This window comes from Cricetulus griseus, chromosome 3 (genome assembly GCF_003668045.3).
Source record: "Cricetulus griseus strain 17A/GY chromosome 3, alternate assembly CriGri-PICRH-1.0, whole genome shotgun sequence".
Taxonomy (NCBI): Eukaryota; Metazoa; Chordata; class Mammalia; order Rodentia; family Cricetidae; genus Cricetulus; species Cricetulus griseus.
The window spans coordinates 132,864,522-132,884,455 of record NC_048596.1 but is presented as its reverse complement, the minus strand read 5'-3'; the positions used below and the strand labels follow the sequence as shown (position 1 = coordinate 132,884,455).

At 46.7% G+C, this 19,934-nt stretch overlaps 1 protein-coding gene across 3 annotated transcripts in view; it reads right to left on the bottom strand.

Moving 5' to 3' along the window:
- Positions 1 to 728: 728 nt before the first annotated feature.
- Fan1 (FANCD2 and FANCI associated nuclease 1) overlaps positions 729 to 19,934 on the bottom strand; it is a 36,012-nt gene continuing 16,806 nt past the window's right edge. For 2 of the 3 annotated variants that reach the window (XM_027408075.2, XM_035442471.1), the window contains 9 exons: positions 18,557 to 18,665; positions 17,128 to 17,247; positions 16,167 to 16,178; positions 9,868 to 10,032; positions 9,046 to 9,196; positions 4,417 to 4,520; positions 3,763 to 3,957; positions 3,078 to 3,206; positions 729 to 1,245 (listed from right to left, as the gene is read on the bottom strand). In XM_027408075.2, the coding sequence (XP_027263876.1) occupies positions 1,108 to 1,245; positions 3,078 to 3,206; positions 3,763 to 3,957; positions 4,417 to 4,520; positions 9,046 to 9,196; positions 9,868 to 10,032; positions 16,167 to 16,178; positions 17,128 to 17,247; positions 18,557 to 18,665 (1,123 nt within the window). In that variant the 3' untranslated portion in view covers positions 729 to 1,107. The remainder of the gene's footprint in view (positions 1,246 to 3,077; positions 3,207 to 3,762; positions 3,958 to 4,416; positions 4,521 to 9,045; positions 9,197 to 9,867; positions 10,033 to 16,166; positions 16,179 to 17,127; positions 17,248 to 18,556; positions 18,666 to 19,934) is intronic. The other variant, XM_027408076.2, reaches the window with a different exon arrangement.

Below are 19,934 nucleotides of genomic sequence, written 5' to 3'. Positions count from 1 at the left end.
CTTCTCGGATCTTCAACTTTAACCCCAACATCTGTCTCTGGGTTTTTATTATTGAAACCAACTAGAATTTGTGCTAAAATAAAGGTCTGCCCCTCTTCTCCATTCTCTAGTAACTGTTGCCATATACCTTATTGCAATTGGTTATTTCCGTATTTTCCTCCTCCCCCCAAACTTCTTTGTGACCACAATTTTTAAACTTTCCAGCTTTTAAACTTTCCAGCTTTTAAACTTTCTGGCTTTTAAACTACTGTACCTGTCAGTTCATGAGGAAACCAAGTGACTTGGTAAGCAGCCCTTTGGCAAATGGGCAGCAGAGTGGGGAGTCTCACTGTCAGTGTTGGGGCTCAGCGAGGTGAGGCAAGAGGAAGAGAAGCCAGGAAAACAGCGACTTCACTTTCAGGACTGGGGTATGTCTGTTGCCTTTGATGATGTGAACCATCTCACAGTCAACTGTGGGAGCCGAATAGGGTCTTAGACCAACTTTTGACAAAATAGGAATAACTGGGGAGAACATTTTTCTTTTCTAACATCTTGGCACACATTTTTATCTCATGTAATCCAAGCTTGAAGCTTGATAACGCATCATGAAGCCACAACTGAAATACTCCAGATTCCTTCTCCCTTGAAAGAAGGAATTTATTTCTGGTTGTCGTCCCCACCCCCCACCCACCCCCCACCCCCCAAGGAAATCAGAGTTTCTATCCTTCTTGGATAATCATGAGACAAACCCAAATTCAGGAATCTTCATTGCCAGGACATTTAGTAGAGAAACATTATTTGTGTTACTTAAAACAACAACAACAAAATAAAAATTAAAAAAAAAAAACCTAAAAGTTCATCATGTTCACTTTTTCCTTTGGCTTTTTTATGGGGGCATTCAGCTCCTACAACGCCCATGCAGACTTCTACATTTTCAACAGTCCATCCATCCGGGTGTTCCAGCAGATGGCAAGTTCTGTGACACACAAACACTGTGCAAGGATGGGTCATTCCCATTTCAGGTGTCAGAACAAGTCAAAGTGAAAAATAGTGCAAACAGCTTTACCCTCTTGAAGATCCTGTCCCAGTGGAAGGTCAGATGTCCCTAAAGAGACACCAAGGTCTCTTTCAGCCAAGACCTTTACTTTTAGCGCCAACTGCGACCACGTGGCAGACTTCCACTTGGGCCCCCAGCTTCTGTAGTTCATCCAGCCAGATCATCTGCTTACATGAAAGGCGATCACTGGGGCCTTTCACTTCCACCAGCTGGAAGAGAAGTTTCCAGACTTATCAAGATTTTAGTGAAACACAGAGGGACCCAAGTGAGCCTCAGTCACTTAAATTGCCACCTATGAAGATGGATCAGTCTACACCACTGTGCATATTTACAACAAACAGACATGCCGCTGGGAGATCCCTTGAGAAAGTATTCTGTGGGAACTAGACAGTTCAGGAGAATTAGCTCACTGAGTCAGTAGAGGCAGAATGTAAAGTGTGCACTGGGTTGCTGTTCCCAATTTTAACCCCTCAATCTGTTATGTTTGCATTTGAACTCAGACTTCATATTTGTGATGTAGAAAAGGAGGGTCTAGTCTCTGCCAATCATCTCAAAGGCTTCATTCCCACAGGAGTCATCCTCGCCTTAGGACCTCACATGATATTTGCTGAGGACACGTCTCTCTGTTCATCACATGAATGGTTTCTTATGTCTCAAGGATCTGCATAAGCTCATTTCACAGAGACCTACCTATCTCTGAGGAGGGTCTTCCTGGCTACTTCTTTGTGATGTTTACTGTAAGACCAAAGTGTTCCCCTTTTCCATGTTTTTTAAAAGATTGCAGGAGGAGGTATTATCTGAGGGCAACTTGCAGGAGTCAGTCTGGGGGTTTAACTCGGGTTGTCAGACTAACTGGCAAGCACCTTTAGCCACCTTGCTGGCACTAAAGTGTTTATAATGTATCAGGTGCAGGAAGCAGGAGCTGGGTCAGTGTTGTTCACTACTGAGTTAGGAGACAGAAATCAAAATAATCAGGTGAAGCCCAGGAAGTGTGTGTGTGTGTGTGTGTGTGTGTGTGTGTGTGTGTGTGTGTGTGTGCGTGTGTGTGTGCATGTGTGTGTTTCCCCCAGGGGTGGGGTGTTAAAACAGGGTTTCTCTATGTGCCTAAACCTATGAGGTTGGCAGAAGTGGGAATAGACAAACATTTCAGGTCTAAAGGAACCGAGAAGTCAGGTAACCTTTTATAGGCATGGGAATCAGAAACCCAGGCTGAAGAATTAAATTCAGTCCTTTACTCAATAGACCTGGAGTTCTATACAAAATAATCAAAAATATTCTCATCAGAGACAACACAAATGGAACTCAATAGTCAGCTACTCCAGCTACTCCCCAGCAAAAGTTATTTCAATCTGCATCCCACAGCAGATAGAAAAGCATCTAAACAGATCACAAAGTAAACATAAAATGTAAACACAGAGCTTCTAGAACAAAATACAAGAGAGCCTCTCTGTAGTTTCAGATTATGTAAGCAATTCTGATACCTGACACCAAAGGTATAGTCCATTAAAGAAGACCAGAATTTGATCCAAATTTAAAATTTCTGATCATCAGAAGACACTAAGAAAATAAAAAGACAAATCACAGACTAGGATGAAATATGAGTCAGAAAAAGCCGCGGGGGGGGGGCGGGGGGGGAGAAGGGAGAGAGAGAGGAGGGGGGAGGAGGGGCAAATACAGGAGAGACAGTATGAACGCATGTGCAGGAACAGGCCCAGCCCAGGGAATGTGGCTTGCTGTAGATGCCTGAGGTCCAGGGTCCATACTGTGTGAAGCCCGACCTCTCAGTGGCTTGCAGCTGGTGACTTATTCTAGAAACAGGATGTAGGTACTGGTGGACTCTCACCTCCATGATGGGGCTGCATGGGACTGCCTGTCTTGCTTGCACCCCAGCTCCTCAGAGAGGCCTCTGAGAAGCTCTGCCCTCAGCCTAGTGGCTATCAAGGAATGGGAGTCAATCCTTCCAATAGCCATGAAGAAAATGGCTAGCACATGGGCTCTGGCACAGTTGCTGATAAAATCACAAACAGCATTCTCTACTGACCTTGCAGCGATGGCTCTGAGAATTCCACACCACCAAGTCAGGGAGGCCCCCTCGGCAGTGCCGAAAGTCAGCAGCCAGACGCCTGCACACACCACTGAGGACTGGACCCCCGAGGCAGGAGACAAGATCCTAAACACAAAACAAAGGAGAGTTACCCACCTTCAGGAAGAGACCCCAAAATGGGCCTGAGCAGCCATCAGAGTACGTCAGTACAATTCAACAAATACGGACAGGCTCCAGGAAGACCAGAAGTGGCTTTGCCACTCTAACAAGGCTCTGGAGTGGCTGGCAAAACCCTACAGGTAAGCTATGACAAACAGCTCTCTGTGGTCAGTTACCAACCTCCGCCTAGTGTGGACATCCTGTGGCACATCTGATGAATGGGGAGTGTGACTCAGCACTTGGGAGTCATCACTCATTACAGAGCTCAGCAGCTGTAGGGCACAGACATTGTGGTCCCCCGCCCTCCTTCAGCCACAAGACAGGCAAAAGGAAAGGAAACTGTGGGGAAAGCATCAAGCTGGAGGCTTCTGAATGTCCCCATGTGTCTATCAGGCTTGGGAGTGAGTATCACCACACAACTCACACATGCAATCAAACACATCTGTGTGCATTTTCATAGATTTGCCAAAACACAGCCGGTACTTTAAAGGAATGACTGACCAGACCACAGGCCAAGTATTACCTGAGCTTGCTGAAGGGAAGTAAATCTGTCCCAGCTGACCAGGGAAGCCACTCTGCCTTGCTGGGCCTGCCATGCCTCTGTCACCCAGGCCTGCAGGCTCACGGCAGGGGCGCTGTGGATGAGCTGCAGCCTGGCTTCCAGGGCTTGCTCCCTGCTCGAGAAGAAGCTGTCTGTGCACAAATCCAGTGGGGATGCCTGTGTGGAAGAGAAAGGAAACTTGTCTAACATGCCTGGGAAGGGCACTCAAACAGGGATGCCTGAGTCCTGCAGGGTTCGGAAGCTAGCCAATTGGCTGGCACATTTTTTTTTTTTCCTCAGAAGAGATGAATAAAAATTATCAGATACATGTAACTTTTTAAGTTCTTATCCTGGATTTTTAGTGGTGTGAGAGGCCTTGGCTACAGATGTTCAGCTGAGGATGCACAGTACTTAAAAGTTCAAAATGTAATGTTGAAGGGAAACTAGGCTTGGGTTAAAATCTACTAGTTCCCCTTTAAAAATAAAAGGTCTTTTATTATCACCACTGGGAGTAGGTCCCAAAGATCACCAAGAAGCCACGTTGCTGCTGGCTCCAGAGCCTGATGCAGAGGTGGGTGTGAAGCACAGGCAATTGCAGGAGAGGCCCTGGTGGGCTGGATGGTGTTATCAGGTTACCTGGTAGGCATTTCTGAAGACATCTGGTATCCCATCCATGAAGATGATATCCCAAAGCAGGAGGCCACACAGGGTGCTGAAGGTGGATCCTTCCCCATGAATTCCTACAACGATGTCACACAATGAGGAAAAAGACTAGCTTTATCTGCTTGTTCAAGAATAGCATGGTGGCTAGGCATGGTGGCGCAATGCCTTTAATCCCAAAACTGGGGAGGCAGATCTCTGTGAGTTCAAGGCAAGTCTGGTCTACATGTGAGTTCCAGTACAGCCAAGGCTACACAGAGAAACCCTGTCTCCAAAAACCAAAACAATAACAAAAAAAGACTATTATGATGACCTGATGTAAATGCTACTTCAGGGAATTTACAATAATTGAATAATTAAAAATAACTGAAATAGGGTTGATTCCGAAGGACATGCCATTTTCATGCTATCTCATTCTTCATACTATATTCTTTGTATGTAGAAGCTTTATTTAAGGGGAAAATTTCAAATGAACATTGGAAATCCACAAAGCAGTGGTTCTCAGTACTGGTAGACAGCTTAAGGGGCAGGCTTGTTTTTAACAAAGCAGGTTCCCTCCCTCTGCTGGAAGTTCTAAATGAGTGGGCAAACTAGGCTGGGTGCAAAATTCACAAGTTGGCTCTGGCTCAGGCCCCTGGCAACCTACAAGAAGTGTTTTCCCAACAGGACTGACAATAGGAGGCCAGGCATTCAGGGCAGCCTGCAACCTCAGACTCCCCAGTACACTTTCCATCCACTTGGTCCACTCATTCATTAAGTGGCTTTGGCCTGATGAGGTTAGCTCAGTGTTCCTGATAGGCAAGGCTTCTACAGAAACTGCCAGCTGTAAAGACCTAGTTCCAATGCCAACCTAGTGCTGAACACACAATCACGGAGGGACAACCTCAGGAAATGGTTGTGTCCTATGCTTACTGCAAGTCAGCAGCAGGGTCTGGAGAGCAACGAAGGTCTTAGCATAGACTCCAGACCTGTGTCCCTCAGAATCCTGACTCACCAGCTCCTCTCTCCAAGCTGGGTGTCTGCACAGCTACACACCCCCAACTAAGTAAGGCAGCTATGTGGCTATCTTTCCAGCTTCCTATCATGATCACACTGGCAATGGAGCTCAAGAGAGCACAGAGGAGAAAGCAGCATGGGTCAGGTGCTCAGGAGTCTAGTTGCTGGCTTCCTGCTCACATGGGGGGTGGGGGGAAGTGGTGGTAGCCAGGGGCCATGCTCCTCTACCCTGAGCTCCAGAGCTGTGCTGAGCTTTTGTTCCCTCTCAGTTCTGGCTCCTGTCCCTCTGGCTCATTTCCATGATGCAAAAGGACAGAGTGAATTCGGCTTGCTCAGCCTGGCTGAACCACATCTTCCAGCTACTAGGAGTGTTTACATCAGGATACCAGCCTCTGGCCTGTTGGGAAGAAAGCTGGGCCTAACTTCCAGGTTTCTGTCCCTGTGTGAATATTACCCAGTCATTGACACAGAGGTCAGAGTTGTTCCTGACCTCTGCTATGCTCTGAATTCTCACTGCGGTCATTTTTGGTGTCATCCTCCTGCCTTATTCAGAAATAGTTTCCCCTGGAGGGTTTGAAATTGCCTCCTCACAAATGCCCTCTAGAATGAAGCCCAGCAGCTAGTTGGCTCACTGTGGCCACATCAGTTTTCTAGTATATTAGAATATAAATTTAAAACATCTTGTATGGAAATATTTAATGTTCTGGAAAAAGAATTGCTGGCTTCTTTTCAGGCTCCTGGCTAAATTGGAAGCATTTTTCTGTGTTCCTTTCATAACTGCCCTTCCTCTAGCTACTAAACAGGACAGTTTACATGTCTCCTGTGACATCATCGTGGGCCTGGAATTTCCATTCTGTTCTATGATTTCTAGGGCTTTCAGGCTCACTGCGCCTCCCTCCCAGTCTTCATGGTGTCAGCATTTCTTCCCTAAAAAATGACCCCTGTGAGCAGGAAAGATGTGAGGAGATTAATCTCAATACCCAGCAGGGAAAAAACTTGTTCTGTAAAATCCTGCCTTCACAGCCCAACTAACCAAGACCCCACACGACACCACCTAGCTCATGGTCCTGGAGTCGTTTCTTACTAGTAACCCTACAGCATGGGCACAGGGAGAGGTCTACCTGAACACAGGGACTGGATGTGGTGTCCCAGGAGAGAGCCACGAGAGCCACAAAAGTACCATGGGTGAACATCAGGATTTGCTGCCATCTGGGGGAGAGGAGGATGGTGGAAGAGGCTGAGAGGGTTTGTGGGGCCAGCAGACACTCTTCTCCATCTTCACACAGCACTGGGGTCGGCATCATGCATGGCAAAGTATTTCATAAAAAGTAAAAACAGCCAGGTGTGGAGGCTCATGCCTTTCATCCCATCACTCAGGAGATAGAGGCAGGTGGATCTCTGTGTGTTCCAGGTCAGCCTGATCTTCATAGTGAGTTCTAGGCTAGCCACGGACACACAGGGAGACTCTGTCACAAAAAAAAAAAAAAAAAAAAAAGAAAAGAAAAGAAAAGAAAAAGAAAAGAAAACAGAGCAAGCCCTGGGGCTTCCCAGGCCAGCTGCTCTACCTTGCTCCTTGTCTGACACCAGGCAGGGAGCCTGCGCTGGCTGGAATTCTTCCTCCGGGATTGAATAGTGCTTTCCTACTTATTAGATCTTACGAAGCAGGCTGGGGTGGACATTTGATTTTTTCAGGTGGAAGTCAAGTGTTCAAGCCTCTACTTTTCTCTGGGCTAAAGCATCATTTACTCACTGAGCCCAACTGTGAAGGAAGACTAAAAGGGGGAGAGAGGCTGCTGTTGGCAAGTATACAAACTCAAGGAATTGCCAAATGACATAAGCAACTAGTCGACTATAAAAAAAAATTAAAAAATAAAAAACCTTTTCACTACTGTAATGCATCAGGGCTACCACCCTGACAAGAGAAATGCCAGAGTAGCTGTCATTCTGGGTGACTGCAAATTCAGCTCTGCCCATGTGGGTCCAACCATGACACATGTGGTCTCACTACCCACTGCTTGGAGGCACCATGGTGTCAATGGGCCCTGCCAGAGCCTCCTATAAACAGGCCAAGGAATTCTAAGAGGAGAGCTAACCACTCAACCACCTGACTGCCCATCGCAGAAGGCCCTGGAACACCCAAGTCAGGAACATGGAGGAGGAACCAGTATGTTTTACACTCATACATGTGTTTTTCTCAAACGACCATTCTCAGATCCCAGATATGGAACTTATCAGTCAAATGTACGTCACCCTGATAGGCACACAAACACATTCACCAGGGTTAAGTGCCACCCTTTGGGACGGTATGTGTCACATGCTGAAGTACCCCAATACCCTAAGGGCAGCATAGCAGGACAGGTGGAAGGGCAACCAGAGGTCAGGTCACCTCACTCTCCAGCAATGAGGCAGGAGGACAAGAGACTGTGAGAGGAAACACAGAAACTGGACTCAGGGTCCAGGCCCTTGTGGTAGGTGTCCAGCTTCTGCCCTGATCACACTTCTTACAAAATCTCTCAATTCTATGTTAGTCAACATGTTACCGTAGTTTCTCACTGGAGTTTCTCACTCACATCCAGTGAGCAGACTAGCAGGGCCCCTCAGCATCCCTCCTTCCTACCCTGCAACAGCTGCCAAGACTACCAGGCTCCCAGCCCTGAGGCTTGTGTTCTGGGAAGCTAGCAGAATTCCTGTTCCACAGGCTGTTAAGCTTTTTAGAAGCTGGCCTCTGAATGAAGCCTACAGAATCCCAAACAGCCAGAGGCAATCCTGACCCTGGTCCCCTGGGTTTCTAGTTTAGAGATAGAAGTATCCATCAGCAGCGCAGGGCAAATTCTTACAGAAGCATCTCCTTTACCACACATGGGTACACACACACGTCCCACAAGTGCAAGCGCACCTGCCCCTCCCACCAGGAAAAAGGAAACTGGAACATCTGGAGGGCTGGAGAGAGCGTGGGCTCAATGAGAAGCAGAGTACTGTGTGTCCTCTCCCTGACTTTGCTTCCATTAGTGGTGCCACAGATTCACTCAGAGGTCCCTCTGCCAAAGGTGGGGCCAGGGGAATGAGGAGCCACCAGTCACGGGAAGGGAAGATAGAAGAAGCTCCCAGTCTGACACAGGTCTTCCTTCAGGTCTGGTGTGAAGCTCATTTCAAAAGGAACTCAAAATCGCTGCCTTTCCCAATGGCCTCTGAGAGCGTCTTTCAGGCTCCTCACACCTATGGCCTCACTGTGTGCCTACTGACCTCCGACACACTGGTCCTGTACTTCAAGGACAGCTTCATTACCAGACAGTCTCTTCCAGGACAATCCTGTCCTTTCTCACTGTCTCTACCAACCCCCAGCCTCTGGTGGCAAAGACCAGACCTTACTCCAACCACCCTACCACAGAGCACCATCCTCAGAGCCAGCAAGTAGCAACACTGTCGAAACAGCAGAAACCCTAACAAACAACAGAATTCTTTTTCACACACATCTGGCCAGCTGTCACTTCTACTGAGGTAAGACAGGAGAGCAGAACAACCCGCTACCAATGAACCATCCTACAACACTCTTCCTCCATTTGCTGCCTGGATGCCTGGCTGGGCTGCAGGAACCACTGCTCAGCTTACCCTGGTCAAAGCCACTCCGCCTGTAGTAGTCCAGTGCTAGCTCCTCCACAGAGCATAGGATTGTGGTGGGGTTGGTGGTGTCTCCAGCCTCGATGACAAACACAGACTTGCCCATTCCATGCTGTGGACACAGCCTGCCCGTGATGGTCACCTACAATGGTAGCAAAATGTGTTAATCAAAGTCAGGTGTGGTGGCGCACACCGTTAGTCCCAGCACCCAGGAGGCGGAAGCAGGTGTGTCTCTGCGAATTTGAGGTTAGCCTGGTCTATACAGTGAGTTCCAGGCCAGCCAAGGCTACTACATATTGAGACTTTGACTCAAAACCAAAACCAACACACCTCGATTAGCCTGTTTCAATGGAAGCCCCTGAAAACCTGTGACATCCTGGGGATAAGCCTGCCTGCTCCTGCAGAGCAGAATAAATGGTATGTGACCCACCCTGGCTCACTTGCAAGGATGTGACTGTCCCAGCCTTCAAAGAGCATCTAAGAGGCCCCCAAAGAAACAGGCAAAAGTGGTAGGCGCTGAAGTTCTTACTCAGCAGTTCTGTCATTAAGGCCTGGTGTGGCCAAACGGGGTACCTCAGGGGTATCAGAGAAGAGAGCAGTATAATGAATGGATACAATGGTGACATCAATGTCCCAGATGAGCATTAGGCCATCCTGAGTCCAAGGGGAAGAACATATTAAAATGATTCCTGGGGGACCTCCACTCAGAATAGTCTAAGTAAATATGCTCAAATGGAGGACACCCAAAGGACAACTGGGGATGTGGCCTGAGATTCACCAAAAACAAGCAAAATTCACCCAAAGGACACCTACATGCTTAACATCTCCCACGGCGATTTCTGGCAGCTGGCTCAAGAGGTGCTTGTATTTTTTGCAGCTTGGAGACTCTCTCAGGCGCACAGCTCGCTGGTAGAGTGACAGTCGGTGTCCTGTCCGCACTTGCGGATCTGCCAGGCCTTCGCTGATGCACCTAATTGCCTAGCAATTAACAGGTCACATGTCAGGCTCCCAGAAGTCAGTTCTGAAGGCAGCAGCTGTCTACTTAGTCTGACAAAAATCCTCACAACTAATGATGCCACTTTAGCAAATGGGCAAACAGTGCTCGGAGAAATACAAGCTATTTCCTTAGGTCATTCTGACCGCTTTAACCATAACCCTCACTGTCAAATGTGCTTCCGTACGGCAGACATGCTGTCACTCATGTGACTAGAGTGAAACCACCTGGCAGGAGTGAAGACATCCTAGGGAGACACTTGTGCCCTTCCCTTCCTCTATCAGACTACTGAGACAGCAGGTCTCAAGAAACTGACATTTCCCTGAAGAAAAGGCTGGGGCCTGGGGACCAGCCAGAAAAGGGGCTTGTCTCCTGGACACAGCTCTGACAACTGGTCAGGCCACCTTGCAGGAGACACTGGAGCTGAAACCAGGAAGTTCCACCCTGGGCAGGGCCACACCTGGCTCAGAACTGTGTGGCTCTGCAGCCTCTAGTCCTCTATTTGTTTCCCTCTGTGTACACATTTAGTTTTATTATAATAAAGCAACACGTACACTTTTAACCTTGAAAATTGAGCATCACCTTTGTTCACCCAGTGGGAAAAAATTAAAAATAAACAAAATTAAAGTGCGGGTGGGTGGGGTGGAGCTGGACAGATGGCTCAATAATGTTACTGGCTGCTCTTCCAGAGGACCCTGTTTCAGGTGCCAGCATTTACATGGTGGAGTACAGCTGTCTATAATTCCAGTTCCAGTGAATCTGATGCCGTTTTCTGGTGTTCAGAGGCACTGCATACATGCAATTCACAGACATACATGCAGACAAAACACCCATAGATTTAAAAAAAAAAAACTCCTTTAAAAAAATTACAATACGATAAGTCCATTTCAAATAAAATTACTCTGATGATCTCTGGCATAACTGGAGAGAATTTACTTTAAAGATGTTGCCTCGTGGGCTGGAGAGACGGCTCAGTGGTTAAGAGCACTGCCTGCTCTTCCAAAGGTCCTGAGTTTAATTCCCAGCAACCACATGGTGGCTCACAACCACCTATAGTGAAATCTGGTGCCCTCTTCTGGCCTGCAGACATACATGCAGGCAGAAGACTGTGTACATAATAAATAAATAAATCTTTAAAAAAATAAATAAATAAACAAAGGTGACACCATTAAAAAAAAAAAAAGATGTTGCCTCGTAGGGCTGGAAAATAGTTAAGAGTACTTGTTGCTCTTGCAGAGAACCCAGATAGCTTAGGTTCCTGGCACCCACATAACGGTTTGCAGCCAGGTTTAACTTCAGCTTAAGGAGATCCAATGACCTGCATGGGCACCAGGCACTCCCATGGTGCACATATATACATGCAGGAAAACACACATACAAAATAAAACTAAGAAAAGAATTTTTAGTGTTATTTTTAACTGTATCTTCCATTACATATCACAATTATGCAAGCTATAAGAGAAGCATGTTGTCAAAATGCCGTAAGCCACCCAACACCCCAACCCCCCCCCTTTGCTGACCTTCTATACATTTAAAAACATCTCCCTTTTTATTAAGCAGGAGAATATAGACAGACACATGTTGGGAAATACTGTCCATATTCACAGAGACACAGTGTAGTCTCTGAGCCCAATATCCAGAGAACAGAGAGAGAGGCTAGAATTCTATGTAGTGATACAAAAGGCCAAGCACCCTCCAGCCTCTGGCAAGGCAAGGGAAGCAGGTCTTCCCCACAGGCCACAGTGGTGTGAATTCCACACAGTTTTTGTTGAGATCAGAAATGATAAAGATAAATTTAGGACAGAAGAGTGGGGAATTCTGTATTTTGTTCAAGTTATTTTTTTCCCTAAGTGGAGAGTCACAATATTAAGAAAAGAAACCCCCATAAAACAGGGCCACTGAGCAGAGTCGGGGACAGCTTTTATTCTTAGTGACTAGAAAGATCAAAAAGAAAAGAACCTTTACGGGTTAGACTCCATCAGTGTCAATCATCTTTTTCTCCATCCTCGTCCCCCCCCTACACCATCGTCTTCCCCTTCATCTCTGTATCAGGAGCCACGTGTACTACAAGGGATGAGGTCAAACATCGCCTCTGACGACCTCTCCCGAGTCTCTGTACCTGCAGAGAATGGTTAGTAAACCTGGTGAGGAAGACCTCTGGACCTTCACACTGTCCCTCTGCATTTAAGGTAGCGTTTTGTCAGATCCTCTCTGAGGTCCCACTTGATTTCCTTGGTCTCTGATGTTAGATCGCCACCCTCACTTGGATGAAGTTCTCTGGAGAGAACTTTATTTCTCATCCAAATAACCCCCCCCCATTGCCAGATGCTGTCCCTTCTCCTCTGCTCAGACACTACAGTGCCATCATTCTCCCCAGGCAGCGCAGATCCTCATGGACGGCTGACCAGGTTGCCACCTAAAGGTCTGGGATTCTGGAAGAATGGTCGGCCAACTTTGATCTGCTTCTGCTCTCTCAACGTTTCCTCAACGACTTACTTATTAAGTATATTTCATTTTGTACTTCAGTATGTTCAAATGCTTCTTGCTGTCCCTTTCCTGAGGTCTCCATGGCCCCATCGTGATGGGACTGAGCTCTTTCTACTGACTGACCACCAGAGCCAGCAAGGTACCACTGGGCTGTGGGACTGGGAAGAGTGGAGAGTTGGGTAGGGTACTCTCTTGCCCTCCCCTGTGCTTGCTGGAGTGAGCTGCCTTCTGTTAAACCTTAAACCTCATGCCAGGACCCCAAAGATGGACACACTCACTCTCCTCTCTCTCTCTCTCTCTCCCTCTCTCTCTCTCTCTCTCCCTCTCTCTCCCTCCCCCCCCCCCGTGTGTGTGTGTGTGTGTGTGTGTGTGTGTGTGTGTGTGTGTGTGTATGTGTGTGTTTGTATGTGTGTCATAGGACCTCTGTGTTTGTCCTTTCCCAAGGTGGCTACACAGAATACAGAAAGCAAAGAATGCTTTTTGGTATTACTTATCTCTGCAATTGGCCTTCGAGGACAAAGCCTAGCTTATTAGTGCTGTCAGCACCCAGGCTCTGATCCTAATAACCCCGTTAATGAGACCCCAGCATCTAAGTCCTCACCGAGACCATGACCTCAGGCTAAAGTCACAGGCTAAAGGAGACTTACTGCAAACCTTGGTCCTGTGGCTCTCGGGACATCACCTGGGAAGCTGTAGGAGTCACACACACACACACACACACACACACACACACACACACACACACACACACACCAACCTCACTGATAAGAGCAGGGGTCTCCAGAGCAAGTTACATAGTGACTCTCAGCTGCAGGCAGGACTGCAGAGTGAAGCAAGGTTCCCTACTCAAGGAGGGAGGAACCTACAGTTCCTATTTTCTAAGACTCTTCACAGCATCAAATAATAATAATAATAATAATAATAATAATAATAACAATAATAAATCTGCCAGGCATTGGTGGAGCACACCTTTAATCCCAGCACTCAGGAGGCAGACGCAGGTGGATCTCTGTGAGTTCGAGGCCAGCCTGGTCTACAGAGCAAGTTCCAGGACAGGCTCCAAAGCAATACAGAGAAACCCTGTCGAAAAACCAAAATAATAATAATAATGATAATAATAATAATAATAATAATACTCTTTACAACTAAGCTGAAATACAAAAGCTCCAGAAAGACACCGTTCCTTATCTACTAAGATGAATACACTCAGAAAAGTAGAAAAAAGAAACAGTGTTTTAAAGATGGAAGTTTCTGTCCTACCTGGTCCCACAACTGCTTTGCCCCAAATAAGCACACAGATGCTATATTATAAAAGTGTTAGCTGATGGCTAGGGCTTCTTACTGGCTAGCTCTGTCTTAATTATTAACCCATAACTACTAATCTATGTATTTCTACATGCCCTTATCATACCAGAGAACTCCTGGAATGTCTTATCTTCCTGGTCTCTACATGGTGTCTCCCCCTGGCAGCCTCTCTCTGCCTTTCTCCCCAGCATTCTCCTCATATGCTCCCACCCCCACCCCCACCCCCGCCTATTTTCCTGCTTCTACTGGCCAATCTGTTTTATTCATCAACCAACAAGACAAACATATATACAGAAGAACATCCCCCATCAGTGTTGGTAAGGATGTGGAAAAACCAGAGCCCTCATGTCTTACTGGTGGAAATGTAAAAACAAAAGTTTGGCGGCTTTCTAAAGAGCCAAACATAAAATTGTCACAGGAGCTAGCAGATCCTAACAAATTAAAGGTACATCCCTAAAGAATTAAAAACAGGTACTCAAGGAGTGGTGCAGACCCTGTATCCACGGCATCAGTGTTCACAACAGCCAAAGGGCGGAGGGAACCTGAGCACCCATTCACAGGTGACTGGACAAATACACTTGGGTCTGCACATGCCACAGCATCACTCATCTGTGACAACAAATGAAGTCACAACGTGCAGGAACAAAGATGGAGCTTGGAAGCAAGCACCGAGTCAAACATACCAGGAGCCTGGGTTATTTAGGGTAGTCAACCAGACTATTGAGAAAGGGTTAAAAAGAGTCAGGCTGTGTTAGCATCCATCAGCAGGAGGCTAGGGAGATGGTAAAGCACCTGCTGCTGCACAGGGGTGAGGACTTGAGTTTGCATGCTCAGAACCCATGGGCAGCAGGGCACCATAGCAACCATTCCTTTGTAATCCTAGCACTCCTCCACCAAGATGGGAGGAAAAACGAAAATCCCCTGAGCTCAAGGGTAAGCCAGTATGGTGCATGCTGCAGTGAGCCAGGGGCCCTGTCTCAAACATGGTACAAGCTGAGGGCCCTACCTGACGTTGTCCCCTGACCTCCACATGTATGCACTCATACACACACACACACACACACACACACACACAAATAAAAATTTAAAGAAAAGCTGGACATTGGTGGCGCATGCCTTTACTCCCAGCACTAGGGAGGTAGAGGCAGGTAGAGGATCTCTGTGAGTTCGAGGCCAGCCTGGTCGTCTACAAGAGCAAGTGCCAGGACAGCCTCCAAAGCCACAGAGAAACCCTGTCTCAAAACAAACAAATAAACAAACCCGAGGAATGAATGAAAGCTCAGGCCTTGAGGAACTATTCGGGTCTAAAGGATTCAAGAAGAGTGAACAGATACTGCAGCGCTCTTGGTCCCTGCAGAGACATCAGGCTGGGAAGCCTGGCATGGGGGAGGATGCCATTGTGAACCCATCTCTTCCCAGGGAATGGCAATGGCTACCAGAGGCTTGTGTCCTGTAGACAGACACAACACACAGAAGACAGAAGACACGGTGACGGGATAACAAGGGCTGTGTGTAAGGCACTGAGTTACTAGGAAAGGCTAAAAAAGAACATGAACTTAGCATTGATGAAAACTAAGTCCAGCAACCTGTCTGTCCCTGTGACTACAGGCAAGTAGCATTCTGAGAACTGTGAACGAGGGGGACTGGGGAATCGGTAACATCTTCAGCTGTAACTGCAATGAAAGGCAGAGGTAGCACAGACGCATGCACTCTCCCTTCCAAGCGGTTCTAGGCCTGCAACCACCCTGCCCTGTTCTTTCAGCCTCAATACCACGCCCAGCTCCAGGACAGAAAACAGCGTCTGCTGGCCACTCATGGGCACCTGAGATAACAAGGCACTGGTTTAGTAGAAAGTAGTAAAAGCACTACATCATCTTCTCACATTCCGTGGGCAATGTTTTCCAACCCTCTCTCCCCGATTGACTTAATGTACCACTGGGAAAACAAACCCTCCCTAAGACACAGCCCCCCTCCACCCCGCCCCATTCAGTTCAAACACAGGGCTAGAAATGGAGACGGTCAGGGAGGGGACCCGAAGGCAGCCACACAAAGAGTCACTGTTACCCTCCTGGCTCAGAGACAGTGGCCTCAAAGGCCCCACCCTGCCCAGCCACATCAGTGACAGAATCTATCTATTTTAAGTCCCCAAGATCCCTGGGGTCTGCCAGAGAGAGAGAGAAGGTGGTCTGCTCCTGAGGGGGGCGGTGGCAAATGCCCTACAGAAGCACAGAGAGACACAATAAGAAGGAGATAGTCTCCCATCAGCCTTTGTTTCTAGAAGCACTGAGTAACAATTAAATAAAACCAATTCCAGGAAGCCACAGACCCTGGGGTCAATCTGAGAGAGAGAGAAAGGGAGAGGGGAAGAGGGGGATAGGGACAGACACACACACACACACACACACACACACACACGGAGAGAGATGGGGGGAGGGGGGAGAGGAAGGGAGAAGGAGAGGAGAGGAGAGAGAGAGAGAGAGAGAGAGAGAGAGAGAGAGAGAGAGAGAGAGAGAGAGAGAGAGAGAGAGAATATGAGTCAATATGAACCCGCAAGTGCCGAGACACATCTGATCCTCCCGCTCCTTCATTCCATTTTATTTCTGGAGCCCACTGTCAATCCCCTTCCCCTCCCAGATAGCAGTGTTAGAATCATCCCTGCTATTTTAGGGTGGGAGACTGAAAGAACCCAATCAAAGAATATTAACAAAAGGAAAAATATCTTCTAACTATATTTAGAATTTCTTTGCATTTATTCAATTTTTATTGTATAGTCACATTTGCTAAATTAGTAGTTTCTAATGTTTTGATGAAAATTAAATGTTTAAAAATTTTTGTTTTATCTAGAGAACTTTTCCATGTATTATATAGAAATACATCAATATTAATAAAAAAAATCATACTTTTTACTGTTTTTGCAGAACCATAGACTAATGAAAGAGGAAAAGGATAGGGGGAAATGATGCAATTATATTTTAATTATAATAAAAATAAATGGTTAGGCACGGTGGCACGTGCCTTTAATATCAGCACTTGGGAAGCAGACGCAGGTGGATCTCTGTGTGCTCCAAGGCAGCTGGTCCATGTGCGGAGTTCCAGGACAGTCAGAGCTACATAGTGAGCCTCTGCCCCACCAGGAAATAAGTTAACTAAAGAAAAGTGCTTTCCTCGACTGTGGCAGCTCAGTGGCAGGGTGCTTATTTAAGTACTCATGAGGCCCTCAGTTCCATCCCCAATGCTATTAAAAAAATCACTTTCAAGTCAAACAGCCTCAGTATGCTGCTGCTTACCGCATCCAGACGCTTCAGGTGCTGGTGCAAGTTAAGAGCTAGGCGATCCCACCAGCGGCCTCTGCTGTCAGGACAGTAGATTTTCTGAGACAAGAGGCTTTCAAGTTCCTCCACGGCTTCCTATGGCAGCAAAACAAAACAAAACAAAACAAAAACAAAAACAAAAACAAAAAAACAGTTGTTAAATGCTAGAAGCATGGGCTCTAATTATAGTCGGAGGTCAACAGGGCCGGTACAGTCCCTTTGCAATGAAGGCCAAGGACTGGGGCTGACAGGCAGGAGTTTGAGATGTTCTCCTGCATGACCATTTAGCTGCCTGAGCATCTGTACTTGACCCCAGGTCTCTGCCTGGTGGTGCTAATCCCTCGGAGGTCTGGGAGCAGCCATAAGACTTCACCAAGTCTCTTTTGGCTGCTCAAGGCCCCTGAGGACCCTGGCAGCCAATTGTTGGCTGGTGCTGGCAAATGCTGACACTCTGAGAACCCAGAAGGCCCTAGACTCACTGAGATTTGAGGTATACTGTCAGACAGGACAGATAGAAGATTAAGTGCACACAGGAAGGAAGAGAAATCTGTAGTCAGATTTTTATTTGGGGGGGGGCACCAACTAGCTCACAAAGACATGGAGACTTATTATTAATTATGAATGCTTAGCCTTATTTTTTTTCTTGGTGAGCCAGTGACTTTATTTGACTTAGTTTAAGAGAATACATGACTCAGAATTATTTATATCACCCAAAATTCCCACCTCAGCATCCCTCATGAAAGCTGTATAACAGTAGGAGTCCTGTCTTTAGTTGGTTATTAGTCAGGCTTCTCTAGTGAAACATAACTTATAGACTGAAACACAGACACACAGACACACACACACACAGACAGACAGACACACACACACACACACACACACACACACACACTACTTAATTTTCAGCTGGTCATTTCCTCTTTGTAAAATATCATTTCAATATAGAAATGACACAATAAAAGGGAACTCTGGCAATTTCTTAATCCAAATGTGACCAAATTGTTAATTTGTGACTATAAACTATCTCCAGACAATACATGACAGATGATAAGGGGGTGTGAGCTTCTTTGGGGGAGGTGATGAGCTTTTTACCCACAAGATTGAGGGTAACTATAGAGCCAGCCTCACACCACGCTCTGAGACCCAGGTAAAGCTGACTGGACTCCTCCCAGGCTCCGTCCATGGCCAAGCCTTCCCAGTGTGCACACTCGAGTCACAAGCAAACAAAATGTCTACTGGCACTGGCTTCTCCCTACCAATCCAGGACAGCAGGGTGCCTATAGTAAATAACCTTTCATCAGGTTCTTGGTGCTGATGTGAGAGTGGGAAACACTCACAGCCCAAAAGTTTTCACTCCCATGCGTATCACAGTCCCATCAGTGAAGGTGGAGGAGGATGCTCTGACCTCGTACATTCGAAGTCTCTCCAATACTTCTACAGCCCGAGAGAAAATCCTTGTGTAAATCCAGCCAACAGTAAAGCATCGCAGAAAGAGTGGCAAGGCCTCATGGTATCTGAAACGACAATGCATGCCCGAGGTTTAATGACTGCCTTACTAATAGAATTATAAGATGTGACAGAATACTGAACTTCAATCTTTTTTTTCCCCCTTTTTCAAGACAGGGTTTCTCTGTGTAGCCTTGTAGACCAAGCTGACCTTGAACTCACAGAGATCCACCTGCCTCTGCCTCCCGAGTGCTGGGATTAAAGGCATGTGCCACCACTGCCCAGCTGAACTTCAATCAATCTTTAAAACCATATATTCCAATACTTTGAGTTATACGTACAATTTTCTGCACCACAAACTTATATCATCATAGCCAAGCCCCTGCCCCAGGACACTCAGTGGGGTGAGATGAGAACACCAGTAAGGTTTTAAACTGAGGTCAGCACAAACCTGGACAAGCCTTCAAACTTCCCAAGATCAGCAACAAAGGGTGGGTGCAAACTTCTTTAAACTTCATTTAAAAATACATTCTACTTTTTACCTTTCTGTATACTGCCACAGCTATTTAAAGTTAAGTTCATTTTGTAACTGACATATAAACACACAAAAACTAATTGATGGAGTGTTACATGATATTCTAATACATGCCAACTCTGTAATCAAGTTGAACCGTCTACCTCTTTAAATATTACTCTTCTGATTGTGTTTCTATTTTGGGCAGTGTCTCAGTTAGGTTTACTGCTGCTGAGATGAAACACCATGACCGAGAGCAACATGGGGATGACAGGGTTTATTTGGTTTCCACTTCCACATCACTGTTCATCACTGAAGGAAGTCAGAACAGGAACTCAAACAGGGCAGGAACCTGGAAGCAGAAGCTATGCATTGGACATGGAGGGGTGCTGCTTACTGACTTGCTCATCCTGCTTTCTTACAGAAGCCAGGACCACCAGCCCAGGGATGGCATCACCCACAATTGGCTGGGCCCTCCCCCATCAATCACTAATTAAGAAAATGCCTTACTGGTTTGCCTATGGCCTGATCTTACAGAGACATTTTCTCAATTGAGGTTCCCCCCCTCTAAGATGACTCTAGCTTGTGTCAAGTTGACACAAAACTAGCCAAGGCACGGAGGTGTCTGTGTTCAAGTGTGTGCAGGTACCTGTGTACGAGGAGGCCAGAAGTTGACACTGGGTGTTTTCCTCAATCCTTCTCCATTTTTTTTGTTTTGTTTTAGTCTTAATATTTCTAGTTTATTATTTCATATATACAATGTAGCTTCCTCTATCCCCAGCCTCTACCCCATCACCTTCTTCTACTCTCTTGCCTTCCTCAA